This window comes from Vombatus ursinus, unplaced genomic scaffold (assembly GCF_900497805.2).
Source record: "Vombatus ursinus unplaced genomic scaffold, bare-nosed wombat genome assembly UNPS02014791.1, whole genome shotgun sequence".
NCBI lineage: Eukaryota > Metazoa > Chordata > Mammalia > Diprotodontia > Vombatidae > Vombatus > Vombatus ursinus.
In genome coordinates this window covers 32889056-32909524 of record NW_020954569.1, presented here as the reverse complement: position 1 = coordinate 32909524, position 20469 = coordinate 32889056, and the positions used below count along the sequence as shown (strand labels likewise).

At 38.9% G+C, this 20469-nt stretch overlaps 1 protein-coding gene across 6 annotated transcripts in view; it reads right to left on the bottom strand.

The window, feature by feature from the left end:
• Window positions 1-20469, bottom strand: part of CMBL (carboxymethylenebutenolidase homolog) — a 55243-nt gene that overhangs the window by 6769 nt on the left and 28005 nt on the right. For 4 of the 6 annotated variants that reach the window (XM_027868854.1, XM_027868855.1, XM_027868857.1 and 1 more), the window contains exons 2-4: window positions 9409-9603; window positions 7522-7781; window positions 4898-5005 (exon numbers count right to left, since the gene is read on the bottom strand). In XM_027868854.1, coding sequence (XP_027724655.1) covers window positions 4898-5005; window positions 7522-7736 — 323 coding nt within the window. In that variant the 5' untranslated portion in view covers window positions 7737-7781; window positions 9409-9603. Of the gene's footprint in view, window positions 1-4897; window positions 5006-7521; window positions 7782-9408; window positions 9604-19405; window positions 19424-20469 lie in introns of those variants that run through there. The other 2 variants (XM_027868858.1, XM_027868860.1) reach the window with 2 other exon arrangements.

Here is a 20469-nt window from a genome sequence, read left to right as displayed (position 1 = left end):
ATAGACTGTTTTTGGAGTATTGAGAGCTTGCTGCAGGTCCCCAGTCTATCCCTGAAATCATGGAATAACATAATACTCAAAACATCAAGAAAGTAGCAATAGGACCTACTCAGATCTTCCCTTCAGAAGTGTGATAGGGTGCAGGCCTACCATCAAGTCTAAAGTCAGGAAGTAGGCTGGAAGAATTGGCAAACAAGAAAAGAACCCCACTATAATGACATTACGGTGTCAGGGACACTCAAGACACAAACTCAGATGAGAATAATTCTAATGCCTCAGGAAAAAAAAAACATAGCTTGGACACAAGAGATGAAGCAAGAATTTTAAAAAAGTTTTAAATATTTCTATATATGAAATGAGAGTGCTTAAAGAAAAAGTTGGAAAAGAAATGGAAGCTATGGAAGAAAATTAAAAAGGGATTAATAGCTTAACACGAGAGGTACAAAACCTTGCACAGGCAATAAACTCCCTATAAACTAGAATGGACCAAATACCAAATTAGAAGCCAATGTCTTCATGGGACAGTAAGAATTATTCAAATAAAAATTCAAAGGCTGAAAAAATAGAAGAAAATGTAAGGTATCTCATTGCAAAAACAATTGACATGGAAAACAGATCAAACAGAACAAATTTGAGAATCATTGCACTATCTGAACACCATGACCAAGAAGACAGCCCAGAATCCTGTTTCAAGAAATCTTAAAAGAAAACTGACCAACTCTCTTAGAAGTAGAAGGTAAAGTGAAAATAGAAGAAACCCCCAAATGAAAATTCCTAGAAATGTTATAGCCAAAAAATATTGCAAGAAGCCAGGAAGAAACAATTCAAGTTTCGTCCAAGGAGCCACAGTCAGGATCACATACAATTTAGCAGCTGTAAAGGAGCAGAGAATTTGAAATATAATATTCCAGATGGTAAAGGATTTGAGCTTACAACCAAGAATAACTTAGCTAACAAAATTGAATATAATGCTGCTGGGGGAAATGGACTTTAATGAAATAGAGGGCTTCCAACCATTCCTGAGGTGTTAAAGGGGGAGAGATATAGTCACAACAGGTGTTTGACAGTGTCATAGATGTTCTGTATAAGACACAAACAAAAGAAGAATACCCAAAATTAAAGGCAGGAGTCTCTATCTATAATAAATCCAAACTATGAAGAGTCTTAAATACAACAAAAAGTCAAGTTGTGTAAAAGTGGAATTATAAAATCAAATAATTTTAGAGTTGGAACCTTAGAGATTACAAGATCTAATGTGAAATGGACCTGCTTAAGAAAATTGAAAAATGGAGATTTGCCAGCATAGTGCCTTTTGGAAAATAACCACTTGAACAAAGTATAAATGTTCCTATTTTAAAATGGCATCACACTAACTTTATCCTATCAAGCCCCATAACTGTACAAGATATCTCCTCTATTTTCTTTTAAAATATTTTTTTTGTTTTAATCAACCAAAATCTACCTTTTCACCTTCCTGTTCTCTACCTTCCCCTGCTCCCAAATGAGAACACAAGAAAAGCAAAACCCATTACAAACATTTATAGTCAATTGAAAAAAATGTCCACATTGTCCATGTCTAAAAAATTATTTGTCTCATTCTACACTCTTACATCCTTCACCTCTCTATCAGGAGTGAATAACACGATTCATCATTAGTCCTCCAGAATCATCATTGGTCATGAGAACTGTGCTGATAAGAGATCAGCCCAATAGTATTTCTTCGTATTTACACACCATGATTTGTTCATCCATTCCCTAATGTATGGGATCCCCTCAGAATCCCATTCTTTGTCACCTCAAACAGCTATATTTCTGTGACTGCTTAGGGTTTTTCCCCCTTTAGGATTGATTCCTCCTTTAGTCTACCCTCCCACTATATTCCTCTCCTCCTTTCTCCCTTTTTCCTTCTATTTATTTCCCTGTTGAGATTGTGTGTGTGTGTGTATATAAAATCTCTATATCTGTCTATAGATATATACATATATCTGTATATATATATACACATATGTATATATATAATATGTGTGTGTGTGTGTGTGTATATATATATATATATATATATATATATATATATATATTTATCTGTCCCCAACTCTGTGTGTATGTGTGTGTGTTAGCACCTTGACTATGTGAGATGATTTTCCCCAACTTTTTTGTCATGCTGGCTTCCTCCTTCGTCTGTACCCCACCCAGGGCCTCCTTATTCAGTAACTCCACCTGTGTTCAAATCTGTAACATCACAGTAGGTGACAAAACTGCCAGTTGGCACATGTCCCAACTGCAGTGACCCAGAATGCATCTGGGTGTCCTGGTATGGGTCCAGAATCTCCATTTGCACTCAGGCTCAAGCTCTGCCTGGGCTCTAGCTCTGCCTGGGCTCTGGAAGGTTCCACAAGGTGCTTTCCCAGCCCAATTCCAACCCCAGTGTCCACAGACCTCGCTGTTTGCCTCCCTATGTCAAGGTGGACTGCAGAGATGGCTGACTGTAGCTTTCTAGATTTCTCTATCAGGATTTGGTCTGATGCATTTTCTAGATATTTTTATAGGAGTTCATGAGGGGGCAGCTAGGTGGCGCAGTGGATAGAGCACCGGCCCTGAAGTCAGGAGGACCTGAGTTCAAATCTGGCCTCAGACCAAACACTTGACACATACTAGCTGTGTGACCTTGGGCAAGTCACTTAACCCCAATTGCCTCACTTAAAAAAAAAAAGTTCATGGAGGGGAATTCAGCTATACTGGTTCCTACTTCTTGGCCATCTTGGCTCATCTTCTTGATATCTCCCCTATTAAATCCACAGTAACTTGAAAGAGATAGATTTATCCATATTGGAGAAAGGGACAGGAGAAGGTCAGTGATTTTGTTAAGGAGTGAGTCTAGATGGTCAATCAGCCAAGTAGTTGACCACCAGCATGGAAGATAGGCTAAATATAAGATTAAGAAAGGAAGAAAGACCCTGAGGTCACACTAGTAGGAGAGAGTGGGGTCCCTAGCCTGGTTAGCCTTTCCTATGTAAGAAATGTTCATAGATCACGTTCTGCCTCCATTGCAATACTGCTGTAGTGGCCCATATGACCAAACCTCTAGTCTTCATCATGGTCTCCAGAAATTTAGCATCCTGTGAGATCACATCAACCCCAAAACTCACACTTCATCAATACCTCTTTCCCCTGAGTGCCCTCCCTCCAATTGGACAGGATGGAAGGTGGACACTAGAGAACTTCCAGATTCTCTGTTTAAGGAGGGCCTAATTTCCTACCCAGTTGCACTCCTCTGATCTTTATTATGCCTCAGGTCAGGTACCGTCCTTCCCCTTCTCCTCCCTCCCTATTTTCAGCCTCTTTTTATGTGTTTTCTTCCCCCATTAGATTATAAGCTTCTTGAGGACAGCGACTGTTTTGCCTTTCTTTGTATTCTGGAGCACTTAGCACAGTGCTGGCACATAGTAGGCATTTAATAAGTGTTTATTGTCTAATTGACTGACTAACCAAAAGTGAGTTGACAGGAGGTACATGGAGCCCTTTTAAAGCAAAACAAAAGCATTCCTTCTTCACTTTCTTTCAGTGAAGTGCTTTTCATCTATCCTTAGAAAGTGGACCGAATGAATTTAGGGTTTATCAGACCTATTGTAATATCAGAATATTGCATTGTAAGAATGTGTAGGGACCAGAAATAAGTAATAAATGGGCAGTACAACCTGAGGACAGAAATACCTAATATTAGAGGCACTTAACACAATGCTTCTTTTTTTCATCTCTTATGTGAAGAGAAACTATGGAGATTTGTGGCAGTGGCAGGAGCAGCCCAAGTTGTGAGTGCCCTTTCTCCTATTTAATAAACTGTGTTAACAACCTCTTTTTTTTTCTTTTTTGCACATCAGACACAGCTCAGAAGCTGTGATTTCATCAGTCCAAATATTTCACTGATGCTGATATCAAACAATTTTATGACTGGCAAAACAAATTGCCATCGACTGGGGCCTGCCTTCTGATGTTGAGACTCTCTGAATTTACTTAGACTGGCCTCTGAGGGACAGCATGCTGTCTGTGGCTGAGTCTGAGCTTGAAGCCTTTTTAGCATGGTACTTCCTGTCAGAAATCACAGTTGCTGATTTAACCTTCAAGAACCCAAAGTGACCTTTACACTGTGATGTGTCATGGAACATGCATCTGTTCCTTATATTTGCGTCTTTCTTCTTCCCTCAAAGCAATCCCATCTTGAAACAGAATTAGAAAGGGGCTCATAATTCAGACAAGTTGTAAAAGATAAAATCTGATTTATATCTCTTTGCCATTGTACCCCCAGCAGGTGGAGGTGGGTGGCACTAGGAAACAAATCACCACTTGCCCCCATATGTAGCCTCGGCCAGACCAAGGCTCAGCAGGGTGGGAGCTCACCACTGACACTCACTGCTCCTTCCTTCCCTCCTCTTTTATGTGCACTTACTGAATCACCATGCCATTCTTACCACACTCTACCATTCATCATGTTTTTAACTCGATCAAGCTTTCCAGGACTTAGTGCCTTCTCTCACTCTTTCCAGGCTTCGTCCATCAAACCTCTCTCTTTCTTGGTCATATCAGAACATGTCAGAACTTGGTAACATCTCAACAAAAAGTGCTAGGTCTCTGGCTATGCTTCTTCCCTCATCTCTCCAGGCTAGTCTGTCAACTTGCAGGCCCAGGAAGTTGTAGGCAGCAGCTCAGCCCTGCAAGCCTTCAGTGCCTCTCTCAGAGGCTCCAAGTTGGTCCCCTCTGGCATGAATAGATTCATTCAACAAGTCCACTCATTTCAACTCAGAGACTAAGTATCTATTGTGTGCTAGGCATTAGAGATGAGAAAAGTAAAAAGGCCCACCTGCTGAAACTATACTACTTAGGGAATAAAATGATCACATACTTATCAGTATTTCTAGCATTTCTTGTTTTCAGCCATTCCTGGAAGGTAGACCAGTCATCAGATGGGTGCCAAGGTTCTTTCCCTGCAAAGAAGTCTGGGCAGATTGCTCTATGAAATGGAAAAGTTAACTCACCTTTAGTATGCCAGTCTATTATTCAACATACTCATAATTCTTAGTTTATTGGTACTCTATACAAGACAAGAAGTGTGACCAATGCACCGTACTGTATCCCATGCCCCTTCCTAGGCAGAGTTTTTGGTATAAAGAAAAGAAAATTATGTGGGCATGAAGATAAAACTCTTTTCCCAGCAAAATAACACACTGGTGCCAGGTCAGAAAATCTTTGATTCTGCAATAACAAGTACACAGCTTGTAGCAGACAATATTATATAATCTATTCAAAAATGATTTTAAATACTATACAAAGTACAACTAAATAGTACATGAGGCAGTGTAGCTTAGTGGATAGAGAGTTGTCCTTGGAGCCAAGAAGACCTCCATTCAAGCTCTTCCTAGGACACACGCTGATTTTGTGATCCTGGACAAATCTCAGTGGCCCAGGCAACTCTCTAAGATGTTAAGTTGCAGCGAAGGTGCCAACTGTTGTTGGTAGTTCCAATGGAATTCCCTCTACTAAAGAAATCACAAGTCGTGTCTAAAAAAAAAAAAGATGGGGAGTCTCTAGTTGGCCCCTTTGGGAACTGTCCACCCCAGCAGATCTGGGCATCTCTTGGTCTTATTCACTGGTTCCACATGCTTATTTACTTAAAGGAACTCTCTGGGGCAAACATGTCATATTAATTGGAAGACCATGAAATTTTCTTTGTTGAATATACTCCATGTACCTTTACCCTATATAATATTTGCTCACTGTGGGTATTTTCCTGCCAAGTAGATATGTGCCAAGGTAGATTATTAAAAGACCAACTCAGTTCAGACCAGTTACTTTCTCTTTATTGCTCAATGTCAGAGGACAAGAAAATAAATCTTTAACTCAAGGACCATTTTTTTTCTTTTCTTTTAAATGGCAAATAGGGAAGGAAAAGAAGAAATTCCACTCCAACACAATGGCCAAATTAATATCTACATTTTTTCAGAAGGTATAACTTCTTTACCTTAAAGCTTACAACAGAATGATATAGAAAAAAAAATCACATTTTAGAATTAGGAAGGACCTTAGAGATCATCTAGTCTGAAAGATTCTTAACCTAGGATCTGTGAACATAAAAAAAAAAAATTGTAACTGTATTTCAATGTTATTGGTTTCCTTAACATTTGTTTTATTTTATGCATTTAGCCCTGATCTAATTCAATCTCCTACTGATTCAGAAACTTTCCTACACAACAGGGGGATTCATAAGAGGAAAAGACCACCCTGAACAGTAGCCAACTAAGCTGTGTTGTTGTTGTTGTTGTTGTTGTTGTTTTTTAAGAATGTTTTTATTTCATTTTTTTTCTATTACATGTAAAAACAATTTTTTATATTTTTAAAAAATAATTTTTGAGTTCCAAATTCCCTCCTTTCCTCCCTGGTCCTTCCCCCTCCCTGAGAAGGCAAGCACTTTGAGCTAGATTACACACGTACTGTCATGCAAAACATTTCTATATTAGCCATGCTGCAAAAGAGAACACAGACAAGAAAGAAAGAAAAAGAAAGAAAGAAAAGGAAGGAAGGAAGGAAGGAAGGAAGGAAGGAAGGAAGGAAGGAAGGAAAGGAAGGAAGGAAGTTAAAAAAATATACTTCTATCTGCTTTCAGAACCCACCAGTTCTTTCTCTGGAGGTTTCATCATTAAGTCCTTTCATCATTAAGTCCATCAAGTAAGAATTGTTCTGGATTATTGTAATGCTAAGAATAGCTAAGGCATTCACAGTTGATTATCATACAATATTGCTGTTGCTGTGTACAATGTTGGTTCTGCTTAATTCACTTTGAATCAGTTCATATGTGTCTTCTCAGGTTTTTCTGAAACTATCATGCTCTAGCCTATATTTGAATGGCTCCAGTGTTAGTAAACCTGCTGGTTCATGAAATGGTTCAATCTCTTTTTTTGGCAATTCACATGCTTAGATGCTTCTTTACTCTGAGATTAAACCTGCTTCCCTGCAACTTCTACCCATTGATCCTAGCTTTCTTTGTTAAAGCCACACAGTATAATTCTAATCCCACATGAGTAAGCAAGTTTAATTTTGCATGACTGGATGACTCAACAAATCAATTCAACTCAAACTGAGATGCAAAAATAAAAATGACACAGTTTCTGCTTTGTAGGAGCATAAAGTCTCCTAGACTACAGGGTGAGTGTGAAGGGGCAATTCAACATATGCACACATGAGAATATTAGGTAGAAATACGTTTTGCATGACTGCACATGTATAATCTATATAAAATTGCTTGCTTTCTCAAGGAAGGGGTTGGGGAGGGAGGAAGAAAATTTGGAACTAAAATTTTTTAAAATGAATGTAAAAATTTGTTTTTACATGGAATTGGAAAAAATAAAATATAGAAAAATTTTTAAATAAAATTTTAAAAAGAGTATCTTCCTGGAAGATTTTAACTCTAAAAATTGTACTGGGAAAAAGGCAAAAGTTCAAGAAAAGCAGCATTTTGTATGTCATACTTACATGTATCCATTGGCTGCAATCATATCAACCATATATCTGGTGTTGGGCATCTGCCAGCCAAAAATATCTTGAACAACAATCACAGCTTTGTCTGTGTTAGATGGTGGTTGGCTAATGTAAGCCTTGATGTGCTCAATTTGCACTTCATGTCCCAGGCCGCCATATTCAATCTTATGTCCAATCTCACATGGGCAAGGTTGAGCCTCATTAGCCATTAGGAATGCTTATATCAGGCTATGGAAGTGGAAATTTGAGTGAAACTACAACAAATATAACAACATAGATTCTGGATGTTAAGCAAGTTACAAATCAAAACTGGTTAGCATTTAATACATATACTCCTAAGCAGGAGGATCCTGAATATATATGTTTTATATGTGTTATATACATATGTATAAAATACATATGAATGACAGCAAAGCTATTCACATACCTGCTCCTCTATGCAAAAGTAGACTACTCCTCTATTCATATCTGTAATGCACCAGCTGTAATAGATGGGGATAAATGTGGAAGGAGGAAGGAAGTAGGTCTTACTACAATGTTCCTTCTGTGTATGCCTATGAAAAATATCTTACAGGGACAGCTAGATGGCACAGTGGATAGAGCTCTGGTCTTGCAGTCAGGAGGGTCTGAGTTCAAATACAGCCTCAGACACTTAACACTTACTAGCTATGTGACCCTGGGCAAGTCACTTAACTCCAATCACCTAGCCAAAAAAAAAAAAATCTTACCTCCATTCCATCCTCTGTTCATATCTGAAAGATAAATTCCTACACTTAACTTTTCAATTTTCTTAGAAGCAACAGTGTTCTAATTATATACTATAAGGTCACTGAGAATGAAAAAAAAATGTTTTTCTCCCTATAAGCTGTTTGACTGTGCTTCTGACATAATAATCCATGACTTAAATAGAATATGTCGTATTGAAGAGGCCATACTATATTTGTTTGTAAACTTATGCTTTATAACTTTAGATCATTGTGGGACTAGAAAGTTCACTTTGGACAATATTAGAGTTTTACATGTATGCCTCTTAATAGAACACTATTATAAAATAAATTAGTTACATATTCTAGTGCCTGGTATGTTACTTTGCCCAGTTGATAAGAGTAGATAATAAATGCTTGTTAAATTGTATTCCATTTGCCTTTAACACAGTGATAACCAGCATGCTTTGACCTGAAAATAAAATGTACAAACTAGACATATAAAGTCTACTTATCTATTATAATTATGCAATTTTTCAAACAGAAATATTCAGAAATGGCCTAATCTCTAATTGCTTAATACCACACAATTGCCAGTTCTACAGAAATCATCCTGGTTTGTTTTTGCTTTTGGGTTTTTTTTTGTTTGTTGATTTTTTGGGTTTTTTGCCATTACATTATTAAGAGTTATAGGAGCAGCTAAGTGACGAAGTGGATAGAGGTCTGGCCTTGCAGTCAGGAGGACCTGAGTTCAAATCCAATCTCAGACACATGACACTTAGTAGCTGTGTGACCATGGGCAAGTCACTTAACCCCGGTTGCTTCAATAAAAAGCAAAAAAGAAAAAAAAGTTGTGATGCCTTTTATATATTACATCATAGTCATTTGCTCATAGGCACCCCTCCCCAATTCACCCCCAAAGAGCCTTCTCTTGTAATAAAGAAAACAATTCAGTAAAACTAATCAACGCAGACAGCAACCCCATAGCCAGTATCTACAACATTCAGCAGCCATGGTCCCACCCTCCACCAATAGTAAGCTAGTATAGTTCTAGAATCACTTTAAATAAAGCTTCAACAGACCCTACCTAAATGTTCATAACATACACCTAAATGACAGCAAAGCTATACTGGCCTGTTGCTCTGCTCCACATGCGTACACACACACACATACATACCTTAGCTTCTTCTGCTAGATCCTGGAGAGTAGATCAGAAATCACCAGCTTTTATTCTCTTCCTTAACAACTGCAGAATCACTTTAACTACACTGCTGAGTCAGAAAGCAGTCCGTGGGCTGTACCTTCCTTAGTGATATGTGGTTGGGAGGGGAAGGACTTGCTGATTATATAAAAAAGGATAAGGGTCACGGATCTGAGGAAAGAAAAGGAGGCTTCATTCACTGCCGCGGCATTCTCCATTTAACTGACTTCACAAATACGGAAGATGTTGCACCATATGAATTTGTGAGGGGAAAGGAAAAGAGAGACAGTAAAGGAGAGAGTTTGTCACAAATAGAAATCAAATATATCTGTCTTTGTTGTAAATGTTACCCTTTCACAATTAAGCTTTGTCTCCATCTAGAGACTTTTGTCTTAAAATCTCAGTGTTCGGATGTGCCTCCTCAGGTTATCTAAATCCGACCGAGAAAGGAGAAAAAGTAGGAAGGAAAGGTATGGAGTGGGAAGAGAAGGTTGAAGGGAGCAGTGAACATTAATCTCCATGGTCATGTAACCAAAATACCATCAGGTGCTTTTGATTAATCAGAATAAATAAAAATAAAGTAAGAATTAAAACTTCCTTAGTTTGGACTCTATTAATTTTAAATGCCTGAAATATAAACAGAGACTGGGCAAAATTTTTACATTGTTTAATAAACTGTCTGGAGGTAGAGCAAAAACATGGCCATCAGGAGGCCTGGGTTCTGCCTCTAACTGGCTCTGTGCCTTAACCACAGATACTCTTTGGGCCTCGGTTTCCACATCTGTTATATAAAAGTACTGAACTAACTCTGAAATTCAATAATATGAACAACGCACAAATGCTACAGGAAAGTTTTAACAAACTTAAGAAAAAAATGTTTTCAAGTAGTCTCAGTGTTTTAGAAGTAAAGTTCAAGAAGACAGCTCACCACAGTAGAAAGGGCTTTGGATTTTGGTTTGAATTCCATCTCTACAGCTTACTACCTTTGTGACCTGAGACAAGTCCTTTTGCTTCTCCTGTCTTCAGTCACCTCATCTAAAGCGATTGCACTAAGGTTCTTTCCAATTCTAAATCTATGAACTTCTGAAATATTATTTTCATATAAATAACAAGTAAAGAGGCAAGTTTAATGAATAAATATGAAAGACTTTTTTCCAGCTAAACCCGTAGTTTCATGGATGCTGTTATCTCAGTTTTACAGATGGGAAAACTGAGGTACTTGCCCAAGGTCATACAGCAAGTAAGCGTCTAAGACCCGAACTTAGGCCATCCTGATTCCATGTCCATGTTTCTGAAAACAAGTAGAAGTTATTCTGAATCAATTCTCTGTACACAGTCAGACCATTTACTCATCAGAGCAAAGATCAGAATTAGCAAAAAGAATAAATAAAGAATAACATAAAAAAGGTACTTCATAGACTTGAAATACTTTACTCATGAACTATTTAAACAAATAACTGACAATTAAAAATGGAAAATGAGCAATATAAATAAATAATGATTCAGCACTTTCCAAACATCACTGTTATCCATGCCACCAACATTCGCCACCTCACACAGGAGTTGAAGGCCCCACCCATAGGGCTGGGCTCTGATTGCTGAGCTTCCACTTTATCTGACACAGACCCAAATATACCCTGACACTTCCCTACAATCTCCAAGCCACATTATTACACTTGTACCCACTCCCTTTCATACTAAGTGTCTTGTTCCCCTAATAGAATATAAGCTTCTTAAGGCCAGGGACTATTATCTTGCTTTCCTGTATTTGTATCCCCAATGCTGAGCATAGTGCCCAGCACACAGTGAGTACTAGAAAAATGTTTTTTTATTCATTCATACATAATATCATTACAAATATTACCTTCTTCTAAGCCTGGAACAATACAAAGGCTCCTCAGGTCTATGTGATTTCCTCTGCTGCTTTAGGGAACTTACGTGAAAGAAAAAGGAGTACAATGGCTCTGAACCACAAGTGTGGAAAATTTCTAATGTTCAGGCAGAGTTTTGGCCCTTAGCCTTAACTGATATTTGTATCCATCTCTGGGCAGGTAGGTGGCTGGCAGGATACAGCGCTGGGCCTGGAGTCAGCAAGACTCATCTTGAGTTCAAATGTGACCTCAGACACTTTTGTGACCCTGTGCAAGTCACTTAATCCTGTTTGCCTCAGTTTCTTTATCTGTAAAATGAGCTAGAGAAGAAAATGGCAAACTGCTCTAGTGTCTTTGCCAAGAAAACCCCAAATGAGGTCACAAAGAATTGGACATGACTGAAACCACTGAACAACAAAATTTATCTCTAGTTAACCCTTGACTTTTTTGTGGTTGAGGCAAAATTCTGGTTACTGAAAAGATGTAGAATCAGTCAAGGGTGGGGAACCTGCAGCCTCAAGGCCGCATGTGGCCCTCTAGGTTCTCAAGTGTGGCTTTTTGACTGAGCCCAAGTTTAACAGAACAAATCCTTTTATTAAGGGGATGTGTTCTGTGAACTTTGGGTTCAGTCCAGGGGCAACACCAAGGACCTAGAAGGCCACATGTGGCCTCGAGACGGCAGGTTCCCCACCCTTGAAAAAATCAGTACAGAATATTAGTGTCTGTTGATAAACATTGGAGGGAAAGCTGGGGAAAGGATTTTCTTAGAACTTCGTTTAGTTCTTCAGGAAATGGGTACAGCTGATAGTGTCAGCCTGAATCTTCTGCTCAGAGACTCCTGCAAGGCCAATGGTTCTCCTCAGTGTCTCTCATCTTTGCCGCAGCTCAGTCTTACTTTTTATAGGAAGCTAGGTGACACAGTGGATGGAGCACTGGACCTTGAATTAAGAAGATATGAGTTTTAATCTAGCCTTAGACATTTACTAGCTGTGTGACTTTGGGCAAGTCTCTTAACTTTTGTCTCAGTTTCCTCATCTGTAAAACGGTGGTAATAACAGCACCTACTTCCCAGGGTTTCTGTGAGGATCAAATGAGATAATATTTGTAAAGCACTTGACACAGTACCTGGCACATAGTAGGTGCTATATAAAAGTTATTATTATAATTATTAGATTATTAATAATTATATTAAATATTATTATAATATGTAATATAATAGAATAATTATTATTATTACTTTTTCTTCCTCCTTTTGCTAGTTGCCTCTGAGCTACTTGTTCTTCCCAACTCACCTCTACTCCTTCCACTTTGCTCCTGCAACTGTTGAAATAGCCTGGGTTCTGAGCTGTTCTTTTTTATAGACAACCCATAGGGCATAACCAAGTTTCCAGAGTTAATCTAAATTCTCTTCCTGTCAACATCACGCCAGTTTATTCAATGACTTTACACTCTTTAAAGTCCTTGACTGAAATTTGTTTTCACCTGATAAAATGCATCAGGGTGTGGCATCTTACTGAATCAATCATACATACTGGTACCCACCCACACCCATACACACTAACTTCTCTGAGACAGATAACCCTAGAACCCAAAGGGTATGTAGTAGCCACGCTCTGCTAACCAATTTATCAGTGGGAGTGGGAACTGGGATAATAGCCTTACAGCATATACTATACATTAATTCATTTTTTATAATTATAGAAAAGTCTTCTAAAAATACTGTTATTTGGGATGATACTCTGGGAGAGGAAGAGGGAGGGATATTGAGGATAATTATGATCATAAAAATCAGAAGACATCGATAAAAACTCATTTTAAAAAATAAACTATCTAGTTTTAATATGCTAATTGCAAAACAAATTTAGATCCTGACCTTGACTTTAGTACTCCACTGCAATACAACCACACATTTTTTTCTTACAACTAATAGAACCACTTCAGATCTTTCAGCATAATTTAATTATTTTTGTTTTTGCAAGGACTTTAATTTTTATTCCTAATTTTGTTAGATATTTCCAGTTATTACAATTTGAGCATGCAAACAGTCTCAACTATCAAACATTCTTAATGGATGGGATGGGAGGTTCAATGAAAACCATGTAATTTTCTCTGGAAGTCCTTAACAGAGTCGATGGATAAAGTTTCCACAGCTAGGCTGAATTCCTTAAACTCTTGAAAATACTAGGTGTTCAATAAATATTCATTACATTAGGTTTTCATTTCTTTCAGCCAAGTGGGGAATAAAACTGGTCATCTTCTTGCTTTTCTGACTGAATTGGTTGGTAATTTCAGTTTACTCTTGTAAAGTTTTCACATTACATGGATCCTGTACTATATTTCTTCTCATATCTGTCCCCAACTACTGTCTTTCACCCCTATGTTTTCTTACCATTATCCTGTTACCTCTTGAGCATGAAGCTGGGCTTTCTCACATCCTCATAATTGTGTAATTATTATCTCTTACTGTCTGTTAAAAAAAATCTCTTATCACTCTTTGTCAAAGACTTTGAAAATCTTCATTTTTCTAAGAAGCATTAAAAAAAATTAAAAAAAGAAGTATGTAAGCTCCTTTAGCAGACAGTAAGCCCCTCTGAGGGAAGGAACATCATTGGAGAGAAGCCTGGATTTGTAATCAGAGAACTTGAGTTGGAAATACAGCTCTGTTACTCGTTGTAAGTCAATTAACTTGGGAAAGTCACTTAATCTATCTTAGTTTCCTCTTCTGTAAAATGAAGGGGTTGGACTAGATGAACTCTAAGGTTCCTTTTGATTCTATGGCTTGCTAGGCTGCCCCTATGTGTAGATGGAATAGGAAGCTACCTTCCTGGTTTGATTTAAACATAGTTGAAATGCCAGGCTTTCAAAAATACCTCCCTCATTAACCTAAAATTTCTACTTTGCCAGATTAATATGGAGAAGGCTGAGCCTGCTTATATCATTTAGACTCAAAGAATCTTAGAATTTGAAAGGACCTTACAGATCATTTATCCCACCTATCTCATTTTAGTTATAAGGAATCTGAGGCACAAAGGGTTAAATGAGTTATCTAAAGTCCTGCAGTTAGTGACAGAGTTGGGACCCAGGCCCAGTGTTCTTTTTCCTATACCACACCACTTCAATTGAGTTCCAAGTTCCTAAAACACAGGCCTAGTAGTCCCTTTCTTTGAAGTCTCCAGCTGTGAGACCCATATTTAACAGAAGAATTTTCATACTTATTAAAACTAGTTATTATTGTCGTTCTTAAACTGGATGCCATTTCAAGTAAATCTATGTGTAGTTCATTTATATTTAAAGAGATGAAAGGTCCTGAAGATCTCCCTGTCTCTTCCATAATCCCATTCCTTTCACTACATTATTACTGCTTTTCTTACTTAGCTCCACCCAGATGGGCTGAATTCTAAAATTTAATCTAGGTGTCATAAAGAGGAAGTCTCACTTCTGCCTAAAATGAACTCTATTCTTAATGCTAAATTGTCAGACTACAGAAAACTCTAAATAAATCAACTTTCAGTTAAAGAACCTAAACATTGATAGAGTAGATACTATCATCCCATTCCCACTTCTTTATACACAGGGTCGTATCAGTGCTGGAAATCCTATGACGAAATGAACCAACTTTGAAAATTTATTTCAAAGTTTCACATCAATTCAGTCAAATTTAAATCTTATAATTACAGTAATACAAGCCTTTTTACTAGCAGGCATATATTACTCTCCAACTAGTTAGTAACTAAAAGCAAATTAAAACCATGTTATCCATCTTCTTGAAGACTGCTAAGCAATGATTACAAAAGTCTGACTTTCTTCCTCACAGGTTTTTAGAAATTATCCTGTCTCTTGTACCAAAAGACACGCATCAATGATTCCCTCAGCTTACTTCTTCAGGCCTTTCTTACAAGTCTCTGCTTGTAGATGATCAGGAAGTCAGCTTCCTCTTTCAGTAAATTTCCACTGCCCACTGAAATCTCTCCTCCCTGGGGGATGTACCTAAACCTGTCTCTGTCTGGTCTCATTTCTGATAAGAAATTCTTTCCCAGAGTTTATTTAGAGAACAAGTCCAATAGCATACCTTTCTGGCCTTGCCTTGAGGTTAAAACAAACTGGGCTTTTTGTTTGTTTTGTTTTTGTTTGTTTTTTGTTTTATTTTTTAGCAGAACTAGCAGATTTCACTTGACTTTTGCCTTTACTCAATTTTATCAGTTCCGCTGAAGTTTACCTTTGGTCTTCTGAAACACGTTTTCTGAAAATCAATCCACAAGCATTATTAAGCACCTACTACAAGCACTGGGGATACAAAGAAAGGTAAAAACACAAATGCTACCTTTTAGAAGTTCACGTTCCAATAGGGGAAACGGCATGCCCAAAATTGTACATATAAGATATATATAGTGTAAGTGGGAGGTAATATCACAGGCAAGATGTCTCCCCTCCTTCACCCCCAAGGGATGAGGGAGAGGGGCAAATGAAGGGGGGTGTGAATATTCAATTGGAATGGCCTCTGCCAGGAGGTAGAGGTGAGAAGAAAAGGCATTCCAGGCATGGGGAATGGTCAGTGAAAGACAAAGGAGATAGGTATGAGGAGCCACTGTTACTGGAAGTTAGTCCTTTATTTCACATCTGATATCTTCAATATCATAACACTATACTTTGAGGTCACAACTAAGTGGAGATTCCTTACTACGAACTCGTTTTGGCACTAGGAAACTCTGGGCTACCCCAGGTTTCTCTAGGAAACTAAAAAGGGTTACTCTGAAGGACCGGCTTATTCTTTTAACAAACAGGCTTAATTATTCACTAGACTTTTCAAAATGCTTTGTAATCATTTACTCCTCCTCAGCCTTAGGAGGCAGATCAAACCCTGAGGAGCAAAGGGGCTCACATGGGATCATACAGCAGCTTAGCCATAGAAGCTGGACAAGTTAGGGGAGTTCTAAAGACATTACTCAGCTCCATTAAGAATCCCAGACAACCATCATCTGATCACTTGACAAAGAATTATTGCCAAGTGTGGCTCAAGAGAGATGGTATTTAATAAAAGGCTCCCCTCTAGGCCCCAACCTCCAAAACAGACTCTCTGGAACTCCACCTAAAAACTGTCACCAGGCATCCCAAAGAGCCCCATCTGCTTCAAGTAACCAGCTTACAGTGAGCAGCTGAGAAATAATAACATATCAGCCTTACTTTACTTGGAATTAGGATTCCTAGGACATCTCTCCTTTCCATTGATATGCTACTGTGATACTTATCCTGGTTTTCAACAGCAAGTAAATCACCTACCTTATGTGTATTTGCTAATACATGGTATCCCAAAAATCTTAGTGAAAGTTTGAAGCTATGAAAGCTTACTACTTTTAGCTTTTGAGACACTGTGATAGATGATTGCTTGGGTGAATATTAGACTTCTACTTTTATTTTGTTCTTCATTTTTTTGATGGTGTAATGCGTATGTTGCTCTTTCAGGACAAGAGGGTAAGTACAACTCTGCCTCAAGAAGTTAGGGTACCATAAAAAATTGGGTGGTTTATTTACTGTCAGCTTGAGCCCCTACTGGCTGTTTCCTCCCATTTGTTAGGGGAAAATAATTAACACCCTAATTCCCTTTAACTACTTAACATAGATTGGCTTTTACAAAGATATATTTCAAATATATATTAAAAACTAATGTACATTTTCCTCAATACCACCAAGGCATATTCTCCTCCATAGCACTGTTGTCTCTGGGGAAACAGGATCAAAATTTCCTACATAGCACTGGTCCCGCCAAGTTCATGTTCAAAAGTAGCATTGTTAAGGTAGAGAGGTTTATGAGTGCTGGGACCTCAAAATCATGACACACACGGGTTCTGCCCGAATGAATTCAACCCAAGCCTTCTTTCAGCCAAAGACAAAGTTTATTAGAACATCAATCAGGGGTGGGTGAGATTTAATGAATCTGCCATATTGGCCAGACTTTTAAGGAATCTAAGTATTTGTATGGCTAATGCAAGGGGGCCAGATCTTAAGAATCTGAACCCTTAGCTAGACTCTTAAAGAATCTGAGCGTTTGCATCACTAATGCAAGTAGGCCAGATTTTAAGAATCTGAGCACCTTAATGGAGGCCAGATGGACCTTACATACATAAAGACTGTGGGAGGGATCTAAGAGTGGCCAAGTAGTCTGGGGTGACTGTGAGGTAACAGAATGCCATGGACCTGGACCACATGGCCAAGGGAGAATGGAGCCTAGATAGGATTAAGGGTGGGAAGTGGCTGGTGCCATAGGGAGGTAAGACAATGAAAGACTAGGCTAGGTTAAGGGTAACAGAGAATTGGGAGATTGGGCATAGCAATAATGAAAGGCCAGTTTGTAGGATTATAGCCTCAGGCTGAACGTCAGAGATTTGGCCATAAGGGAAAGTCCAGGGCTTTTCCTTTTTGGGGTCCAGTTCCCAAAGACATGGTCTTTTCCTTTTAGAGGTTCAAATCCCATCCCCATCAGCACCACTACCCCTGGATGCGTCCTTATGCTGGATTGTTCTCAAAGATCACTCTGTTCTTTACAGCATTGATACTAAGTAGCCACAATATCCAACTTATATTCAGACTCCTGGATTTCTATGACTCACTTTCCCATGGTTGGAGTTTCTCCTCCCTGCATCCACAATGAAAAGGAATGAATGAAAAGGCCGAGGAGGCCTTGTTTCTGGGGGCCATATGGTCCCTAGGACTAAAGACCCCACAGTTCTTCCTCTTATATTAAAGTCTCATCACCAGACCCTATCACATTGCCAGAACTCAGTTGAACACAAGGCAAAGAAATGGCAGAGAAGAAAGTTAGCTCAATCTCATTATTAGCAATGTCTTTCAGATGCTGGCTTGGCCTAGTAGAGAATACGGTTTCTAAAAGGGATAAATCTGGTGTCTCTCTAATATTAACAATTAGTTATTAGATTAGATTATTATTAAGCAATTAGATTATTAAATAAAATTGGGAACAAGTGAAGGATGTTAGTATAGCATACACTTCCCCAGCAATCACCTCCCAAACTACAGGATAGTATTCATACTCAAATTTATACAGTGAGTAATGATGGGGTACGGGCCCTGAGAGACTCCTCCCAGAACTTTCCTTGAACTTTCCCTCATGGCCAAGTCTTTCAACAGGTCTTTCATTGTAGCCAATGCCCAAATCTCCAATTCTCTGTTACCTCTAACCTAACCTAGCCCTTCATTGTCTGGATGGCCCCAGGTCACTTCCCACCCTTAATTCTATCTAGACCCCTTCCATTTGGCCTAGGTCCCTAGCATTTGCCTGAGACACCTGGCCCTTCTGGGTCCACTTTGCAGTCATCCCAGCTATTGGCCACTCTTCGACCACTGTATATAAGTGTCCGTCTTGTCCCCATTAAATTGCTCATATTCTTTAACAGCCTGGCTGGGTTGTATTCTTTTTCAAACGCTCAGATTCTTAAAATCTAGCCAATAGGGTGGATTCTTAGAATCTCGCCCACCCAGACTGGTGGTCTAATAAACCTTGTCTTTGCTGAAAGAAGGCTTGGGTTGAATTCATTTGAGGCAGGAATGCTTCATCACTTGCCTTTGAATTTCAGGGTCCCAGCACCCCTAGATCTCAACAGGTAATATCTCAAAAATCAATCAACAAAAGGCAGGGAAAGGCCCAAACCAGGAATAACTGATCTTCAAGGACAATGCAAGAAGAGGGAGTCCAGTGGACTTGCCCCATGATTATAACAAGGTCTCCCCAGTTCCATGGGTAGGACTCAGATATACTTTATTCCATGAGTAACTAGATTTTTGGATTGATTTCCCCATGGGCAGGGGAAAATGTTCTGAAATTTACTGTGAATTCTAGAAATTATTGTCATAGACAGACAGCATTCTCTTCCTGCCCTTGGAGGACCTGGGGATGTTAATAACTGTGAGGCCACAGCAGTGTTCATCATATTGGGGACTTTATGAACTGGACTGCAACAGGAATTCGGGTTTTGGAGTGGAGCAGGGCAAAGGCAAATGCTTTGAATGGAAACTAATACTAATGATGACAAAGTAGCAGGAAAAATCAACTGAGATGCTTTCTTAATTACAAAAAAAAGACAAAATACCTGTAAACACTGATAAGCAGGAAAGGGAGGATAGCAGCTCTCTGCTTCAAAACTTTTTGTTGTAGTTTAGCTGTGTCCAACTCTTCAGAATCCCATTTGGGGCTTTCTTGGCAAAGATACTGGAATAGTTTGCCACTTCCTTCACTAGCTCACTTTACAGATGAGGAAACTGAGGCAAAGAGGGTTAAGTGGCTTGCCTAGAGTCAAACAGCTAGTAACTGTCTGAGGCCACATTCGAACTCAGGTCTTCCTGACTCCAGGTGTGGCGCTCTATCCACTATAGTTTCCACCTCTCCCTCTACATACTAATACCAGATCTTGCTCTTTTTTAGTATCCTAACGTCTAATCCCTTGACCACTCAATTCTTTCTTAGGACACTACCTCTACACTAATGACACTCTCCTCCATTTCCCATTTTGACCCCTTGGTAAACCAGTTTAACGCTAGACTGTACTCTTGTCTTGTGTCCCTCATTCCTTATCATATTGCTGATCCTGTCCTGCAAGGTATCAAATTGGATCAATCCCACTTCATTCCTACAAATGTGCTTCTGAGTGAAGCTGGGAAAAAAATGAAATAGTGCCGACTATGTTCACTACAAAGAATTTATTTTACATAACCTCAGGTGGGCCGTCAGTGCTGCCAGGTAACCCTATTACACACCCATAATTAACTCAGATGCTGCTCACCACAGCAGCATTTCCAAATTTTTTCATACCTTCTTCAACCTTCTCCTAATCCATTCCCCATGCCCCCATCCCGACCCTGAGCTGGAAACTTTTCCTCATATTTTACTAAAAAAAATTGAGGCTATTTGCCAAGAGCTCTCTCTTTTTCCCCCCTTCTCATCTTACATCACCCAGAGATGCCTTCTGCCACTATCTCCTCCTTCATCCCTGTCTCACATAATGAAGTGATTCTTCTTCTTGCCAAGGCAAATCCCTCTACATGCATAAGTAATCCCATTCCATCTTATATTCTCCATAGGATTGCACCCTCTATCATTCCCACTCTCTCACTTATCTTCAATTTCTCCTTTTTCTGTTGTTCAGTCATTTTTTCT